Below are 18,765 nucleotides of genomic sequence, written 5' to 3'. Positions count from 1 at the left end.
GGAGGATATCTGGAAGAAACAAAAGGAACTCTGTTCCCCACGATGGGGAAGACTCCATGAGGCCAATGAGCCAAAGCTCCAGCCGGCCAAGGTGACTCAGGCCAGCTGCAGGTCCAGACTAGGTCGCATCTGAAAACAGTGGAGAGAACTCTGGGTTTAGTGGTCCCCGGAAAGCACCTCAGATATAAGGAGAGTGCTAACGTGACCAGATGCTGGCAGATGGGATGGCCCCCAGTCCTGGCCCAATGGAGAGGGTTGCCAGAAACAAGAACCTGTGGTCGACACGATGACCAGAACCATCCAATCTCCGCCGGGTACCTGTTGGGCTGCTCTAGTCCCCTGGGACCGCTCGGTAACTCTGACCCCAGAGTACCTAAGCGCAATGATCGCTGGAAAGGTAAGTCCAAGCCTAGCTGGCCATATAAAGGACAGGCAGCTTCTGTCCACTGGGGTCAGTCCATCAGGTGCCCAGTCAAAGCCCAGAGCCTGAAGAACCCCCAAAAGGGAAAGTGTAGAACCAGCGTGGAGCCCAATGCCCACGCTGTATTCCCAGGTGAAGGCTGTCCTGACATCCCCGTAGTGCCCGGCCGTTTGATGGTCTTCTAGGGCCCATGACGATCAGAAGTACCCCAAGGGTGGTGAAAGCTGTCCAGGGTTCCCTGGCAACAACGGGCAGATGGCCCTAGCTCGTGGTCCCAAATGAATCGAGATATCAGATGGGTATGAGGGGGAGGATGTCCCCTCCCCATTTGGGGCCCTGAATGGTGGAATGTGGTTGCCTTGCCTTAGATGTGTCCTGCCTGTGGGAAACCCCTATACTCGGCTGTGGTGAAACTAGGCACCAGGTGCTATAGCCAGGAAAGAGGCATGGGGTCGCCCGGCTGAACTGCCAGGACTGGCAGCTCCAGGGCAGCAGTGCGATGAGCTCTGGCTCAACCTGCCCGTCCCAGAGGGCTGAGGAGGTCCCAGTTCCCCAAGGCCCAGTGGGTCCCCATCTTGAAGATTGGAATGGAACTAAGTGGTTCATAAGGGTTGCAGATAGACAATCTGGAACAAGCAAGGCGTCTTGGGCTACACAGCATCCCAGATCCCCTGTAACCTTAAGAGTCCAGCACATAGCCCCTGTCCTGTGAGAGTCGGCCCAAGGTCATAAGACCACTGTTCTTTTACCGGTAGAGTAGAAGATAGTGTCCGAACCTCATCAGATAGTACCCTAAAGGGGATGTCGGGCCCGTTGGGCTTCAGCTTCGTGCTTCTGGGAGCAATGTGTGATCGCAGCTGTTTCTTCCTTTTAACTGCTAGTGGGGGTTTGAACTGATTGGGTGGGAGCTTGGCTGTGCTCTGATTGGATGGGGTTTTTTTCTGTGCTCTGATTGGCTGGAGGTGTGTCATGTGTTGGTGGGGGCTTGGTTGTGCTCAGTCTAGTCTGTGCTGCAGGGGGATTTGAGCTGGTGAGCTGCATAGCTGTTGTTTGGCTTTGTGGTCATGCTACATCTTCATAGTGGGTGTCAGTCTGCTGCATGAATGGATTGGAGGGGTTTGAAATGGCTAATGTTGCAGCTGCGGTCTGGCTTCTGGTCCTTGGTCGTGCTTCATGATCAGTGTGGGTTTGGGTCTGCTTTCTGGGTGGATGTGCGGTGGTGACATCCTGTGTGGACCTTGTGAGTGTGGGTCTGATGTCATTCCTCGTGTTAGGGACTCGTTTGTCAATAAGGGCGGGTTTCCAAATGGCTGGTAGGCGGGAGGTGTCATCTCGTTTGTTCATGCTGTGTGGGCGTTTTTCTATCTCAATGGCTTCTCTGATTATTCTGTTGTTAAAGTGTTCAATTTTGGCAATAGTTCTGGTCTTTTTAAAGTCAATATCATGTCCTGTGACTTTAAAGTGTTGGACCAGGGAAGAAGTTGGTTCCTCTTTTTTGAATGAGTTCTTGTGTTCTTCAATGCGTGCACTTATTCTTCTGTTGGTTTGTCCAATGTATGTGGTGGGGCAGGCGGTGCATGGGATTTCATATACTCCTTGATTTTCTAACTCAATTTTGTCTTTGGGGTTTCTTAGGATGGTGGATATTTTTCTGTTTGTGCAGAATGCTGTCTTAATGTTGTGTTTGTGGAGGATCTTGCTGATTCTGTCTGTGGTGCCTTTTATATATGGGAGGAGGGCTGTGCCGTTTTCTTGTTCTCTGTCTTGGATTCCAAACAAATAAGATTACCAAGCTAATCCAAAAAGAACCCCCCACTAAAATCCAAGACAGAGAACAAGAAAACGGCACAGCCCTCCTCCCATATATAAAAGGCACCACAGACAGAATCAGCAAGATCCTCCACAAACACAACATCAAGACAGCATTCTGCACAAACAGAAAAATATCCACCATCCTAAGAAACCCCAAAGACAAAATTGAGTTAGAAAATCAAGGAGTATATGAAATCCCATGCACCGCCTGCCCCACCACATACATTGGACAAACCAACAGAAGAATAAGTGCACGCATTGAAGAACACAAGAACTCATTCAAAAAAGAGGAACCAACTTCTTCCCTGGTCCAACACTTTAAAGTCACAGGACATGATATTGACTTTAAAGACCAGAACTATCGCCAAAACTGAACACTTTAACAACAGAATAATCAGAGAAGCCATTGAGATAGAAAACGCCCACACAGCATGAACAAACGAGATGACACCTCCGCCTACCACCCATTTGGAAACCCGCCCTTATTGACAAACGAGTCCCTAACACGAAGAACGACACCAGACCCACACTCACGAGGTCCACACAGGATGTCACCACCGCACATCCACCCAGAAAGCAGACCCAAACCCACACTGATCATGAAGCACGACCAAGGACCAGAAGCCAGACCGCAGCTGCAACATTAGCCATTTCAAACCCCTCCAATCCATTCATGCAGCAGACTGACACCCACTATGAAGATGTAGCATGACCACAAAGCCAAACAACAGCTATGCAGCTCACCAGCTCAAATCCCCCTGCAGCACAGACTAGACTGAGCACAACCAAGCCCCCACCAACACATGACACACCTCCATCCAATCAGAGCACAGAAAAAACCCCATCCAATCAGAGCACAGCCAAGCTCCCCCCAATCAGTTCAAACCCCCACTAGCAGTTAAAAGGAAGAAACAGCTGCGATCACACATTGCTCCCAGAAGCACGAAGCTGAAGCCTGAAGATGACGAATGAGACTTCGTCAAAACGTTGCCAAGACACTTCCAATTTTACACGGGAGAAAACCCGAACAACCAAAGACATATATATACACACACACACACACACACACACACACACACACACACACACACACACGCACACACACATGACACTCTCTGAGGTTCCCCAGTACACCCAAGTGAGCCACCACACGGGAGAATACTGGCATGCCTCCATGCACAGTGAGACAGTCTGGTCATGGAACACCAGTAATGGTGGTTGCAATCACTGTCTAGGCAGAAGGACGGAGAATGGCTGCAATAAACTGACCTTCGTGGTACCGACGTCTTCGTGGCTACCCCCAAGGTAAGTAAAGGAGGTTACAACCCCACATGTGGACGGCCGGGGTATTGACGAGAGGTCAATATCCTGTCATCATATGAAAGTGTCGGCCTCCCTAGTCGAATGGGTGGCTGTGAAATGGCCAAGGTTCCCATGCGGGTAACCACAGGGAGGCAAGAAGGGTGAAAGCGACTTTCTGGAGTCAAGACTAACGCAAGTGCCTCCCCAGAGACTGGGAACCTGGAGTAGGAAGGAATGATGCGATCGCTCCAAGCGACCCCCAGGGCTCTGTCCGCCCCCCCCCCCCCATTGTGTGAAGAGGTCGGAGTGTGTGCCAATGTGGTCGACAGATATTCCGGCAGTGGCAGACAAAGGGTTGAGCCCCTTCCTGCCCTGAACCGATACCCTACCCTGCGGGAGGTAGAGATTCCAACCACTACTAGGCTCTCAACATGTCCGCCCCGGCCTGAAGGACAATCTGAATTTAGGTGAACCGGTGCTACCTCTGACTCGGAAGGAGCCCTTATGAGAAGAGGGAGGGAAGCACCAACAGTGTCATCTGTATGAGCAAGGCACGGCCTCATCTCTGCCTGTCAGTGAAGACCGGGTGAAGCAGGCCTCGAGGCGATGGTAACCTTTACTAGGGTACACAGGTTGACTTCCACTTACCTCCACCAATGCCAGCTGTTGATGCAGCCAGTGCAGGGGACTAATCATCATTGAAAGGGGCGGTTGATAAGGTTGTCGGGTGTGTTGCCTTGAAGGCGACTTGGCTGAAGTCCCATGATGGGGATAATGAATGGGGATATTCTGTAAATATTTACAGAATCAGTATACTTCCCCCAACTGTTAGGTCCTCCTTTGACAGACCCTGAAGAATGGAAGGCTGGGTCTATCTTGAACCCCTTTAGACTGAACATCCAGCAGCAGGCATAGGCAGTGTGCAATGCATCCTTCTAACCACTGCGACACTCGAGAAGCACCTCTGCTCTCCTGTCTTCCGTGGGAAAATTGGCCCTCGTGTCTGTCAACAAAAAGGGGTGAGTCTGAGACATCCACCATGGTGTCTGCCTCTAGTTCAGAAGTAAATAAAAAAAAGCTCTTCAGAGAGCTTTTACAGCCATCTCTATAGGTTATGGAGCCAGCATAGTACTGCCGGGAAGTCTGTAGGTACAATATGTAGGTTGCCACACTGATGGCAGGGGATGGGGCCCATCCCTGGGTTGGTTGCCTATGTTTAGGATGAAGGCACATGACCCAGGAAACCCCTATGAACAGTTGGTGTCAACATCGCATATCTGGAGGGCTAACAGACTCTGGAGAGGTGTCAGGGATGCTGGATCTGAACCCAGGCTGGCTGTGGCCAAGACCTGGCAATGGTGCCGGGGCCCTGCACTTTGACTAATGTGAGAACTTGGGCATTGTCATATTAGATGGCCTGCCAACTAGAAACCATGCACAGGAAGACATGTGGTTACCCAGAATGGCCCATGTAATTTCACCTAACCCTTGGAGGGTGGTGTGCTGCAGCTCATGGGTGGTAGCTGGCAGAATTAAAAGGCTAGCAGGCCTGATCCATCCTGGCAGTGCTCCTAACCTTGAACAGAACCACCAGGTTATGGTTGGTGGCACCAGGTCTCCTGAGGGGACCAGGGCCTCTGTTTCTGGCATAAACAAACTGAAACCTGTCAAGACCATACTGTCAAATGCTTTGTTCTGTTGTTTGGTGCCACCTGGTGGCTAAAAACTGATGTTCAAGAGGGACAGTTTCTCCCTGAGAGAAGGAAGATCCGTCCCCTAGGTTTGATGCCTTAGCCACCCCTGCAAGCTCTGATTTAATAAGGGGAGCACTGACTGTTGGCAGAGAGTGCCGCCCACTGGTCTCAGTGACCTGAGGCAGGCTGGAGAGGGCCAGGGAACACCTGTTACCGTGAGTGATTGCCGCCCCTATTTCAGCGTCCAATGATGCAAAGAGGCGGCTCTTACTCCTCTCCAGCTGTTGTGAGGCAGATTAGTTTACAATAAGCCACTGCTGCCTAAGCCAAATTGGCTGGACATCTGGCCCCCAAATTATCCCTGGGTGAATCAGCTAACCTGCCATCGAAGTGGCTAAAAAGGGCACCAAAAATACCTGCTGTTTATCTGCAGGTTTCCTGAGTTATGTCACCGTGGCTCCACTGGTGCAAGGCACATTCCTTGCTCAGTGCATGTGGGAGCAGGCGGGCTAGCACAGGGAAGCTTCCCCGGCAGCGATTGTTATGCCATGAAGTTTGTTTGCCCCTTCACCTCAGGCTGTAAAGCCAGCTGAGTCCCCCACCACGGCAGCCCCATTTGGCTCTGCTGCTGATTAGACTTTGAGAAAAATGGGGGGGGGGGGCAGACCAGCTCAAAAAGAGCTTTCCTGCCAAAGCAACTGTAGCACCTGGCATTCCCGCCACACGATCCCTTCACACAGTGCAGGCTGGCTCAAAGGAGCATTCCTGCCGTAGCTGGTATAACACATGGCATTCCCAATTAAACACTAAATTCAAGGAAACAGGCTCGAAAGGAGCTCTCTTGTCATGACTGCGTAGTGGCTGGCATCTCCGAGATTAGCTCCCAAGACTTGGCAGTCTGGCTCGAAGAGAGCACTCCTGCCTCTGGGGCAATGCCACTGGCGTGGCCACCTTGTTACCTTGTGAGATGGGCAGTCCGACTCACCAGAGCTCTCCTGCTGTGGCCGCAATAGCGCTGACACCGCCATGCTTGGCAGGAAAGGCAGACTGGCTCGAACAGAGTGCTCCTGCTGTGGCTGTAATTGTGCTGTCCACTCCCAAGCTCGATGAGCTGTAAGGGAGGCCTCCTGTCACGGCCGTAATGGTCAGCACTGGTGCCGCGTCTCCATGTGGAAACGGGCAGACTAGCTCACAAAGAGCATTCCTGCTTCATATGGGGTGCCAAAGGCATCAGCCACTTTCCACATACAAATCTGGAAGCCTGGCTCGTCATGAGCGCTCCTGCCGCAGTTCTTGAGATGTCAAATGTACTTGCCGCTGTCACTATGCCTGGATGATGCCATGCAGAGACTGAGTCCCTCTCTGCATATGCAGAAGATTGCCAGGGGCAGCCCATTCCAAGGTAAAAAACCTTCCGCTGAATGCAGGATTGGCAGGGACTTCAGCCGCTTTTTAGGCCAGTAGGGAGTTTCACCAGTGGACCAGTAAATCTCTTGGATCTCTGTCTAGTGATTGCCAAGCCTTGTTCAGCAAGAATATTCCTGTCGTCTTTGAAGTAATTAGGAATGGGTGAGCCTCATTTTCTCAGTCTCATCTTGTGGAAGAATGAATCAAACTGGGGAGGACCCAGGCAAGGGAGGCGTGGCCAAGAAAAATTTACTCTGTCTCCAAGCAGAGAAGCAGAGTACTACCCATTCCTGGATTATTTTCCCCACCAGAAGAACTTCATAAAAATGAAAATATTGATAAAGAGCTTGATAAGGTGAAGCTTGATAAAAGTATGGCACTCCATAAGAAAACTAAATGTTTTTCATGTTGGAGACAAATATATTAAGAAATGTGTAATTACCAGCATGTTTCACCCATGAATAGATTAAAGTCATACAAGAATTACTCAATGAAGACTAGAACACACATTCTATAAACACACATTCTGTAACTTTGTTGCTTGTATCCTTATGAGTTATACTGTAATTGATTGTTTTCTGATTGCTTAATTGTAGCCTATGATTATCATTAAGTGTTGTATCATTAAGTGTTAAATTTGTACCCTATGACTATCATTAAAGTGTTGTAAGTGTTGTACCTTGATGAAGGTATCTTTTCTTTTATGAGAGCATATGCACCAAGACAAATTCCTTGTGTGTCCAATCACACTTGGCCAATAAAATTTTTTATTCTATTCTATTCTAAATTAATACAAGAATTTAATCCGATCTCAAAAAATGAGGGAGGGAAATGAAGAAAAATGACAGAATTTGAAAAGCTTATTTAGAATCAAGACCCCTCTTAGACCACATATTTAAACTGTTATTTAGATATGATACAGAGAAGTAAAAATATGTATGATAAACTGATGCAAAACTTCAAAAACAAAACAAAACAACCCAGTCCCAATACAACAATAAGAAAAACAGTGGGGAAAAAATCTATGGAACAAACCACAATTTATGGTTTGAGAGAGAACTAGAATAAATGTTTTACAGACAATATACAGCTCTGTCAATGATTGCCAGAATAAACAAATCATATACTATACACTAATGCTTGAAGTTTGAGGATCGAACAATGAACTTAAAGTACTAGTATATGATGGCAGATATGATATAGTTGCCATTACCAAAACTTGGTGGGATAAAATTCATGACTGAATGAAAACAACCATTTGGGACTTTCGGGGTGATGTCACGGTGTTGCTATCCAAGAAATGGAGCTTTGTCTTCTCGGATCGAATTTCTGCGCTTGGAAGCCAGTAATGGCGGGAGCTGACCCTGGAAAGATAGGTCCTGTAGAAGGGAAATTCTCAGGGTAACGGGGAAGTGCCCAATCCCCCATTATGAAGGGAAGAACCCCTTAAATTTCAGTGCGCAAGAGACCGGTTGTAATGGTTGGATCCAGAGGCGTGACAGCCCATTTGTATAGAGAAGAAAGCAAGAAGTGGAAAAACAGCTAGAAACATCAGTGATTAGAGATGGAACAGAGTGAGTTACTGGGCTACTTCCCTAAATAGATAGAACTTAAAAGATGTGACAAAGGAGTCTCTAAAAGGAGGAAAAATGGTGCATCGGGCGGTGGAGCGGAACAGCATGAAAGAGGCTGAAGAGAGAAAAGAGGGTGATTGGAGGAATTGAAAGGAAGAGAAAGAAAGAAACTTGAATTCTGGTAAAGATTGGGATTAATTTGATCGGGATTTGAAAGTGAAAGAAGGTGAATTGTGGATACAACAACCTAAATGATGAGGTTTGGAATGTGGATTAGAGTGACAGTAACAGTGACAGTGCATATTAAGAGGAGCAGACATCTTGGATGAAGGATTTAGACAGTAGCAAATGGAAGAGGATTGGAGAGCACAAGAAAGTAGGAGAGTGGAGGACTTGTTTAGAAGCATCAAGAAAACTTAGGCTGGGGAGATTAGAAGCCAGAGGTGTATATTGTGTATATTGTCTGTTTAGAAGTAAATAATATGGTATATGTCTTATTATTGTTATTATTTGTTATCCAACTGATTCTTGAAAATAGTGATATATTATAAAATAGTGTATATAAACAGATAAGTCTAATTGAAAATAGGGGTAAATAATTTATATTTGGAGTAATTATTATTATTGTTTCTTTTAGCCTTGTCTTTTTGCCTATATACCCTTTCTTTTAGCCTTGTCTTTTTGCCTATATACCCTTTCTTTATCTTGAAGTAATATACTCTTGTTTATTTAGGTATTGTTAATTTAATTTAGAGCAAAAATAGATATTGATATGGTTGGAAGATAGAACTAATTGTTAATTATTTATTATTATTAATTATACTATTAATTAATTATCCTATTTAAGTATTTAAGTATTTAATTATTCTAGTTATTGAATTCTAAAAAACTGTAATTGAGGAAATATTTAATACCTAAAAGTAGACAGAAAAAATAAACTCCAGGAGGAGAAAGGAAATAGATTTTTGTATGGTCTTGTAGAAGAATTTTTTTAGGAAATTAGATATGTCGAGTACAGCAACAGTAACCAAAACTGCAAAAAAAGTTACACAAATGACTGCCTCTCCAGCAGGACAAAAACTGATAGGAGATATGTTGGGAGGTGAGAAAGCAGGGACCTCAACAAATCTACAAAGCATGGAGACAACTCTGAATATTTCAGGAGGTACTTCTGAAGACTAAAGAATCGATTGGAAAGAATCATGCGGAATTGAAACATGGACAAAGTGAAAGGTGACATACGAAAATTAGATGATAGAATGGGAGAAATACAAGAGACAATTGTTAAGAACAAACAGAGGATAAAAATAGTGGAGGAAAGAAGGGAACTGACAAAAAAACTGGAGGAGACAGAAAAGAAACTGATGGCAATGAATCGAGAACTTGAAGAGGCAATAACATTTCTGTAAATGGACAAATCTGCGTTTTACTTGCAATTTCAGAATATACAAGAAAATAAAGAAGACCTCCTGAATCTTATGGTAGAGTTGTTGGCTGGTAGTTTGAAGATGAATAAGAGCGAGCTGCAACATGGTATTGATGAGCTGTATAGGGTGCATACTAATTATTATGGCAGAATAAATTACCACTTTCTCTCCTCCCAACTTATTAAATATAAAATCATGTTTCAGTGGCTGATCCCAGAGGGCTTGTGTTGTGACCCAGGTTCCTAGACTCAGACTCCTGGACTCGGATGATTCAGAAAGTGAGGAAGAAGACCTGGCAAGGCCTACTTCTCCTGGGCCCTCTCCCTCCCTGGCACCCACCCAAGGGGAGGAGGAGGGGCCGGCAAGGCCTGCGCTTCAAGGTATTGGTTACCACCTTTAAAGCGCTCCATGGCTTAGGACTGGGATACTTACGGGACTGTCTACTGCCATCTTGTACCTCCCATCGACCTGTGCGTTCTCACAGAGAGGGACTCCTTAGGGTGCCGTCAGCCAAGCAATGTCGACTGGCGGCCTCCAGGGGAAGGGCCTTCTCTGTGGGGGCTCCTACCCTGTGGAACGAACTTCCCCCTGGACTTCGACAACTACCAGACCTTCGGACCTTTTGCCGCGAACTTAAGACTTATCTATTCTGTCTCGCAGGACTGGCTTGAATTTTAATTTTGTAGTTGATTTTATGGGTTTTAATTTTTATTAATTTTATAGGGTTTGATTGTATTTTAAAATTGGGCCAAATTTAATAAGTTTTTTAACGTCTGTTTTTAGTATTGTATGTGTTTCCATTGTATTTTATCTTGGCTGTAAACCGCCCTAAGTCCTTCGGGAGAAGGGCGGTATACAAATTAAATTATTATTATTATTATTATTATTATTATTATTATTATTATTATTATTATTTTTTTTTTTTTTTTTTTTTTTTTTTTTTCCCCCGGGCCTTCTTCTGATTTGGCAACGCCCCAAGAACAATTTTGGCTTGATGCAAGACTGCGCAGATGTGACCGGCGCGCGCAGCAGAGGAGGCGTTGGGACAAAGTCAAGGAATGATGAGTCACAGAGGCTATAAAAGCAGGAGGCGGAACTTCCTGGCTTTTTGTCTTGGATAAAGCAGTGAAATTGCGCAGGTAAACTGTATCATGGAGAGAAGAATCTGTTTGTGAGTGAATCGCGCTTTATCTATAATTTTCTCGTTATCTCCAGGGATTTTGGCAAGCGTGTGGGGAGACATCTCTCTGTGCCAGAAGGTATTTAGCCAAATGTAAATAAATTAGGAAGAGGCCTTTGACTGACTCTTTGTTGGGAGTATTGGGGGAGGGAAACAGAACATTTTGTCCAAGACCCCAACTAAACCATCTTTCACCAAAGATGGACCAGCAGCAGGTACAGCAGCAGTTACAGCAGCTACAAGCAGATCATCAACAGCTACAGCAGCAAGTGGCTCACTTGGCAGGCCAACTTGCTGCCGGGAAGGTGCCTGCAGCCCCCCGCTCCCCGTCCTCCCACTCCTCCTCCTCGTCACAAGTGCCCAATAACCGTGCCAGATAAGTTTTCTGGGCAGCCTGAGATGTTCCCGACCTTCTTGGGACAGTGCCAGCTCTACATGGCTATGCGGCCAGAGGATTTCCCAGACGACCGGGCTAAGGTGGCCTTTGTGATTAACCCTCTTTCTGGCTCGGCTGCCCAATGGGCCACGCCCATCTTGCTCCAAGACAGCCCCCTGCTGGCGGACCAACAGCGTTTTTGGCAGCACCTGCGCATCATGTACGACGACCCCGTTCGGACGCTGACCAGGCGCCTTAAGGAACTCCATCAAGGGAAGCGCCCCCTGCAGGAGTACATTGCCGAATTTCGTCTTTTGTGCCAGGACTCTGACTGGAATGACGCAGCACTGATGGACGCATTCCAGGAGGGACTCTCAGAGGAGCTGCAAGAAGAGCTGGCCCGGGTGGAGGTGCCGCGGACCCTCGACAACTTGGTGCCCCTTTGTCTCTGCCTCGACGTCCGTCTGCAACGGCGACCATCCCGTTGCGCCCCCGGGACCCGCCATCGACGTCTGCACCCCCACTTCCTGCGCCGCCAGCACCCCAGGTTGCCCCATGTTTTGTAACCGCTGCGGAGGAGCCCATGGAGTTGGGAGCGGCCAGACCTCGCCTAACGGCCCAGGAGCGGAACCGGAGGCACCAAGGGGGATTGTGCCTGTACTGCGGGGAGCCCGGCCACTTCGCCGTTTCTTGCCCCAGAAAGCGAAGTGAGGCACGCATGCCGGTACCCGAATCGCAGCATGACCAATCGGGAAACGGAGCAGGCCCGACCTCGGGGAAACCCTAGGTCGGGCACGTACTAAGCCCCCACTGGACGTTGCGGAAGTAGACTCTGGGCCCCCTCGGCATCTGATTCTGGACACACGGGTATGGTTGGGGAACCAGTTGGATGGGCTCCAGGCGCATGCGCTGGTGGACTCAGGGGCCACAACGAACATTATGGACCAGGCCTTTGTGACCCAGTTTGTGGTTCCCATGGTTCCAGTGGACCCTCCAATGCGGGTAGAGACAATTGATGGACGAGAACTGGTGTCCAGCCCCATTAAATTCACCACCCAGCCTTTGCGCCTGGCTATTGGGGACCATGAGGAGGCGATCCAGTTTTATGTCACGGCGGACCTTCATTTTCCCTTGGTCCTTGGGTTGGCCTGGCTTCGGACCCATGATCCTCAGGTGGCCTGGTCGCGGAACGCCATCTCTTTCCCAAGTCTGCAGTGCGTCGACCACATCTGCCACACCTGTGCCGGCCAGAATGTCCCCACCCCTGCCATCTCCTTGCCTCCTGAGCTGACGGACTTCGCCGACGTGTTCAGCGAGAAGGAGGTGGACCAATTACCCCCGCATCGGCCCTACAATTTCCCCGTGGACCTTCTGCCCAACGCACCGCTGCCTGTGGGATGCCTGTATTCCATGTCGGAGCCCGAGTTGGCCGCCCTCAGGGACTTCCTGGTCAAAAATCTGGCCCGAGGGTTCATCCGGCCTTCAAAGTCCCCTCTCTCGGCCCCGGTCCTCTTCATGAAGAAGAAGACAGGGGACTTGCGCTTGTGCTGCGATTACTGCCGGCTAAATGCCATTACGGTGCGGAATTGCTACCCCCTGCTGCTCATCCCGGAGCTGCTGGAGAGGTTGCGGGAGGCCACAATCTTCACCAAGCTCGATCTCCGGGAGGCCTACAACCTGGTGCGGATGCGAGAAGGAGACGAATGGAAGACAGCATTCGGCACTGTGGCAGGAAAGTTCATAAAATAATTCAAAATTCATTTAACAAATGTCTCACTTAGCAACAAAATTTTTGGGCTCAACTGTGGTCGTAAATTGAGGACTATCTGCAAAATACTCTTCAGAGAATCTTAGGGATTAAATTCAAAATAAAACTTTTGTAACGGGGTATATTTCCAGAACATTTCAATAAAGATGAGATATATTTTTTTTAATTATTAAGATAATTATTAAGATGTATGCTTATCCTCTTCATGGATTACTGCCTTGTCGTGGCGAAGGGGCTTGCATAGCTCAATGAAGCTATGAGCTATGCCATGCAGGGACACCCAAGACGGACAGGTCATAGCGGAGAGTTCTGACATAACGTGATCCACTGGAGAAGGAAGTGGCAACCCACTCCAGTATCTTTGCCATGAAAACCCCATGGACAGTACAAAAAGGAAAAAAGATATGACACTGGAAGATGAGCCCCTCAGGTAGGAAGGTGTTCAATATGCTACTGGGGAAGAGCGGAGGGCTAGTATTAGTAGGGGCAGAAAGAATGAGGCCAAAGCCAAAAGGACGCTCAGCTGTGGATGTATCTGGTGGTGAAAGGAAAGACCGATGCTGTAAAGATTTTAAAGCACCTGATAGAATTAACACCAAAAATTGATGTCCTTATCATCATGGGAGATTGGAATGCTAAAGTAGGCAGCCAAAAGATTACTGGAATAACAGGCAAGTTTGGCCTTGGAGTACAAAATGAAGCAGGGCACAGGCTGATAGAATTCTGTCAAGATAATACAATGGTCATAGCAAACACTCTTTTCCAACAACCCAAGAGACGACTCTACACATGGACATCACCAGATGGTCAACACAGAAATCAGATTGACTATGTGCTCTGCAGCCAAAGATGGAGAAGCTCTATAAAGTCAGTAAAAACAAGACCAGGATCTGACTGTGGCTCAGATCATGAGCTTCTTGCAAAATTTAGGCTTAAACTGAAGAAAGTAGGGGAAAGCACCAGGCCACTCAGGTATGAACTAAATCATATCCCTGATGAATATACAGTAGAGGTGACAAATAGATTTAAGGAATTAGATCTGATAGACGGAGTGCCTGAAGAACTATGGACAGAGGTTCACAACACTGTAAAAGAGGTAGCAACTAAAACCATCCCAAAGAAAAAGAAAGGCAAGAAAGCAAAATGGCTGTCTGAGGAAGCTTTGCAAATAGCTGAGGAAAGAAGGGAAGCAAAAGGCAAGGAAGAAAGAGAAAGATACACTCAGCTGAATGCAGAATTCCAGAGAATAGCTAGAAGAGATAAGAATGCATTCTTAAATGAACAGTGCAAAGAAATAGAAGAAAACAATAGAATAGGGAGGACCAGAGATCTCTTCAAGAAAATTGGAGATATGAAGAGAACGATATGAAGGACCAGAATGGCAGGGACCTAACAGAGGCAGAAGAGATTAAGAAGAGGTGGCAAAATTACACAGAAGAACTATACAAGAACAAGCTTAACACCCCTGATAACCACGATAGGGTGGTCACTGACCTTGAGCCAGACATCCTAGATGTGAAGTCAAATGGGCCTTAAGAAATCTGAGCAACAACAAAGCTAGTGGAGGAGACAGTATTCCAGCTGAGCTATTCAAAATCTTAAAAGACAATGCAGTAAAAGTGCTACACCCAATTTGCCAGCAAATTTGGACAACTCAACAGTGGCCACAGGATTGGAAAAGGTCAGTTTACATTCCAATTACAAAGAAAGGCAATGCCAAAGAATGTTCAAACTATCGCACCACTGCACTCAATTTACATGCTAGTAAGGTTATGCTTAAAATCCTACAAGCTAGGCTCAAGCAGTATGTGGAGCGAGAACTACCAGAAGTACAGGCAGGATTTCATAGAGGCAGAGGAACTAGAGATCAAATTGCCAAAATACGCTGGATCATGGAGAAAGCTAGGGAGTTCCAGAAAAACATCTACTACTGCTTCACTGACTATGCTAAAGCCTTTGATTGTGTGGATCACAACAAATTGTGGCAAGTTCTTAAAGAGATGGGAGTACCAGACCATCTTATTTGTCTCTTGAGAAACCTGTATGCGGGTCAAGAAGCAACAGTGAGAACTGGATACGGAACCACTAATTGGTTCAAAATTGGGAAAGGAGTCCGGCAAGGCTGTATACTATCACCCTGCCTATTTAACTTATATGCAGAGCACATCATGAGAAAGGCGGGGCTAGATGAATCAAAAATTGGAATTAAGATTGCTGGGAGAAATATCAACAACCTCAGATATGCAGATGATACCACTCTAATGGCAGAAAGCGAAGAAGAATTAAAGAGCCTCTTGATGCGGGTGAAGGAGGAGAGTGCAAAAGTTGGCTTGAAACGCAACATTAAGAAAACTAAGATCATGGCATCCGGCCCTCTCAATTCCTGGCAGATAGATGGTGAAGAAATGGAAGTAGTGACAGATTTTATTTTCCTGGGCTCCAAGATCACCGCAGATGGGGACTGCAGCCAAGAAATTAAAAGATGCTTGCTCCTGGGGAGAAAAACTATGGCAAATCTAGACAGCGTACTAAAAAGCAGAGACATCCCCCTGCCAACAAAAGTGCGTATAGTCAAGGCTATGGTTTTCCCAGCTGCAATGTATGGCTGTGAAGGTTGGACCATAAGAAAGGCTGAGCGCCAAAGAATTGAGGCCGTTGAACTCTGGTGCTGAAGAAGACTCCTGCGAGTCCCTTGGACTGCAAGGCGAACAAACCAGTCAGTCCTAGAAGAGATCAACCCTGACTACTCTTTAGAAGGCCAGATCCTGAAGATGAAACTGAAATACTTTGGCCATCTAATGAGAAAGAAGGACTCACTGGAGAAGAGCCTAATGCTGGGAAAGATTGAGGGCAAAAGAAGAATGGGACGACAGAGAACGAAGTGGCTGGATGGAGTCCGGTATGAGTTTAAATAGATTCCAGAGGATGGTAGAGGACAGGAAGGCCTGGAGGAACGTTGTCCATGGGGTCGCTATGGGTCGGACACAACTTCCCAACTAACAACAACAATGTTTATGGCTGCAAATGTTTTCTGCAACTCTAGAAAAAAGGCATAGCACTGATGCAAATGAACTTTGAGAAAATATAGCAATAGCAAAACTAAAATTATATACAAATTTAACTAAATTCAAACTAGAGTGACTCCCATGTGTATTACACATCATACAGCAAAGCAAATATAAACATTTAGAGCATGGCTTCTAAAGTTTACACCAATAGGAGAACAAAGGAGAACAAAGAAAGGGAAATTTTAAAAATCCAATATTTATTCATATTTATTTTGTTCTCCCCCTCCTTTCTTTTCTTTTACTATTTATAAATAATAAGACCTTTTGTTACTAAGCTCAAACTTTTATATTTCTCTTTTCCTTTTTAATATAATGAAAACAATTTATTTTGTTTGGTATCTTTTATTAATATTACAGTAAGTACTCTCTTCAGCTTCTTCCTCCTAGTGTTCTGTTTCATCTGCTAGGTACACTTCATTAATATAATCAGGCAGGGTTTCCATCAACATAATCATCTGTAGTCAAAGAAACATGTCATTCCTTTTAAGACTCTCCTCCACCATTACTGTTGGATTAGTAGTGACACAAATATCTCCAAATGCCCATCAGTCGAAGTCTGTGTCCTCACTCTCCACCATCTCTCCACTGCTATATGATCTGCATAAATAGCAAACACGTGAATACTGAGAGTTGGGAAAAATTTCTGCATAACGTTTGAAAATGTTTAAGGAACTGAAATGCAGCTCTAAATTTTCCCCTCAGTTTTAAAGCAGATACTGATTTTTTTCTCCAAATTGCTTTTGATATTCTGCAAATGCAACCTAGCTGGCCTTTCCTAAGAAAGACAACTGAAGATGGCAGCAGAAGAAGGCAGGAGTGGAACTGATTTGTATAATTTTAGATATGCTGTATGATAATATTTCACAATGCATCTTTGCAGAAATCAATAGTTTTAAATGAATTATATTTAAATACTGAAAACTGAATACAATAGATTGAATTACAGCTAACTCTGAACAGAACAGAGCAGAATAACAATATAATATAATATAATAACAGAGTTGGAAGGGACCTTGGAGGTCTTCTAGTCCAACCCCCTGCTGAGGCAGGAAACCCTACACCATTTCAGACAAATGGCTATCCAACATTTTCTTAAAATTTTCCAGTGTTGGAGCATTCACTTCTGCAGGCAAGTTGTTCCACTTATTGATTGTTCTAACTGTCAGGAAATTTCTCCTTAGTTCTAAGTTGCTTCTCTCCTTGATTAGTTGCCACCAATTGCTTCTTGTTCTACCCTCAGGAGCTTTGGAGAATAGTTTGACTCCCTCTTCTTTGTGGCAACCCCTAAGATATTGGAACACTGCTATCATGTCTCCCCTAGTCCTTCTTTTCATTAAACTAGACATACCGAGTTCCTGCAACCGTTCTTCATATGTTTTAGCCTCCAGTCCCCTAATCATCTTTGTTGCTCTTCTCTGCACTCTTTCTAGAGTCTCAACATCTTTTTTACATCGTGGCGACCAAAGCTGAATGCAATATTCCAAGTGTGGCCTTACCAAGGCATTATAAAGTGGTATTAACACTTCAGGTGATCTTGATTCTATCCCTCTGTTTATGCAGCCCAGAACTGTGTTGGCTTTTTTGGCAGCTGCTGCACACTGCTGGCTCATATCTAAATGGTTGTCCACTAGGACTCCAAGATCCCTCTCACAGGTACTACTATTGAGCAAGGTACCACATATACGGTATCTGTGTTTTTGTTTTTTTTGCCTAAATGTAGAACAGTTTGAAAGGACCTTGGAGGTCTTCTAGTCCAACCTCAAGACTATATCATTTAATACTAAAGCTGAGTACTTAAGTACTTAATGCTGAGTGGTAGGAGCAAACCCTTTAGTCTTATGAATGGAGCAAAGCACTGGATATGTGAGAAGCCCAACACTCAGGCAAAACATCTTTCCTTCCCCTACAAGAGATGCAGATTTCAACCTCAAAATGTTTCACTACAGAAGATTTGCCAGAACTTCTTTTCACCTGATGGGTTAATCCTCCCCTGATTCCCCTGTTCATCAACTCTAATTCTGGCATTGCTGTTATCCTGAGTCTTGACTCTGAAGGCTCTGCTGCCTGGTGGATCTTGGCTATCAATGTCTCGAAATGCCTTTTTCTTCCCTTCCCTTTTCTTTTTTTCTTTGCAAATAAGCATCATGGTCAGTCGTGAGTTGCTCCCGGTTCGGTCCGGTTCTTGCAACCCTGTAGTAAAAGCGGCAGGAGGCTCCGCCCACCCCCTGGACGTTATCATGGATGATCTGCACAAGTGCAGAAGCTTCTGCACACGCGCACTCCCATTGCGAACCAGTAGTAAAGATAAGTAGAACCCACCCCTGATCATGGTTTAAGACTATCAGTCACAGACAGATCAAACACTTCAGAACCAATGAATTATATTCATGCCCTGAGAGACATCATCACCAAGAATTCACACACATGCTTAAGAAAGAAAAATATTTCTTCTGCTGTAGTTAATCTAGGATTTAGCGAAAGACAAATCTAATTTGGAATTCTGCAAAACCAAAAATGTTTATTTCAATGATTTTAACACATGCAATTATATATCTAGATACATATTTATTCACATGTATGTATGTATGTATGTGCTTATGTATTTACATTGATGAAAAGTGCAACTCAACATTCAGAGAAGTGTGAAATTGTACTGACAGCTGAATTCGACTCTGTATCTTATTCTAAGGCAATGTGGATTGATGGCATTTTGCAAGTCACCTAAAGCAAAAGCTG

The 18,765-nt window shown here is 45.7% G+C and overlaps 1 protein-coding gene across 16 annotated transcripts in view; it reads right to left on the bottom strand.

Moving 5' to 3' along the window:
* The window catches only part of LOC131194158 (protocadherin alpha-5-like), a 274,200-nt gene that overhangs the window by 41,452 nt on the left and 213,983 nt on the right, over positions 1-18,765 (bottom strand). Inside the window, exon 3 of one of the 16 annotated variants that reach the window (XM_058174860.1) lies at positions 16,342-16,626. The exons of the other annotated variants lie outside the window; for them this stretch is intronic. Coding sequence (XP_058030843.1) covers positions 16,575-16,626 — 52 coding nt within the window. The 3' untranslated portion in view covers positions 16,342-16,574. Of the gene's footprint in view, positions 1-16,341; positions 16,627-18,765 lie in introns of those variants that run through there. 16 annotated transcript variants of the gene reach the window in all.

Source organism: Ahaetulla prasina, chromosome 3 (assembly GCF_028640845.1).
Source record: "Ahaetulla prasina isolate Xishuangbanna chromosome 3, ASM2864084v1, whole genome shotgun sequence".
Classification (NCBI taxonomy): Eukaryota; Metazoa; Chordata; class Lepidosauria; order Squamata; family Colubridae; genus Ahaetulla; species Ahaetulla prasina.
The sequence above is the reverse complement of the archived record's forward strand: the minus strand, read 5'-3'. Positions and strand labels throughout refer to the sequence as shown.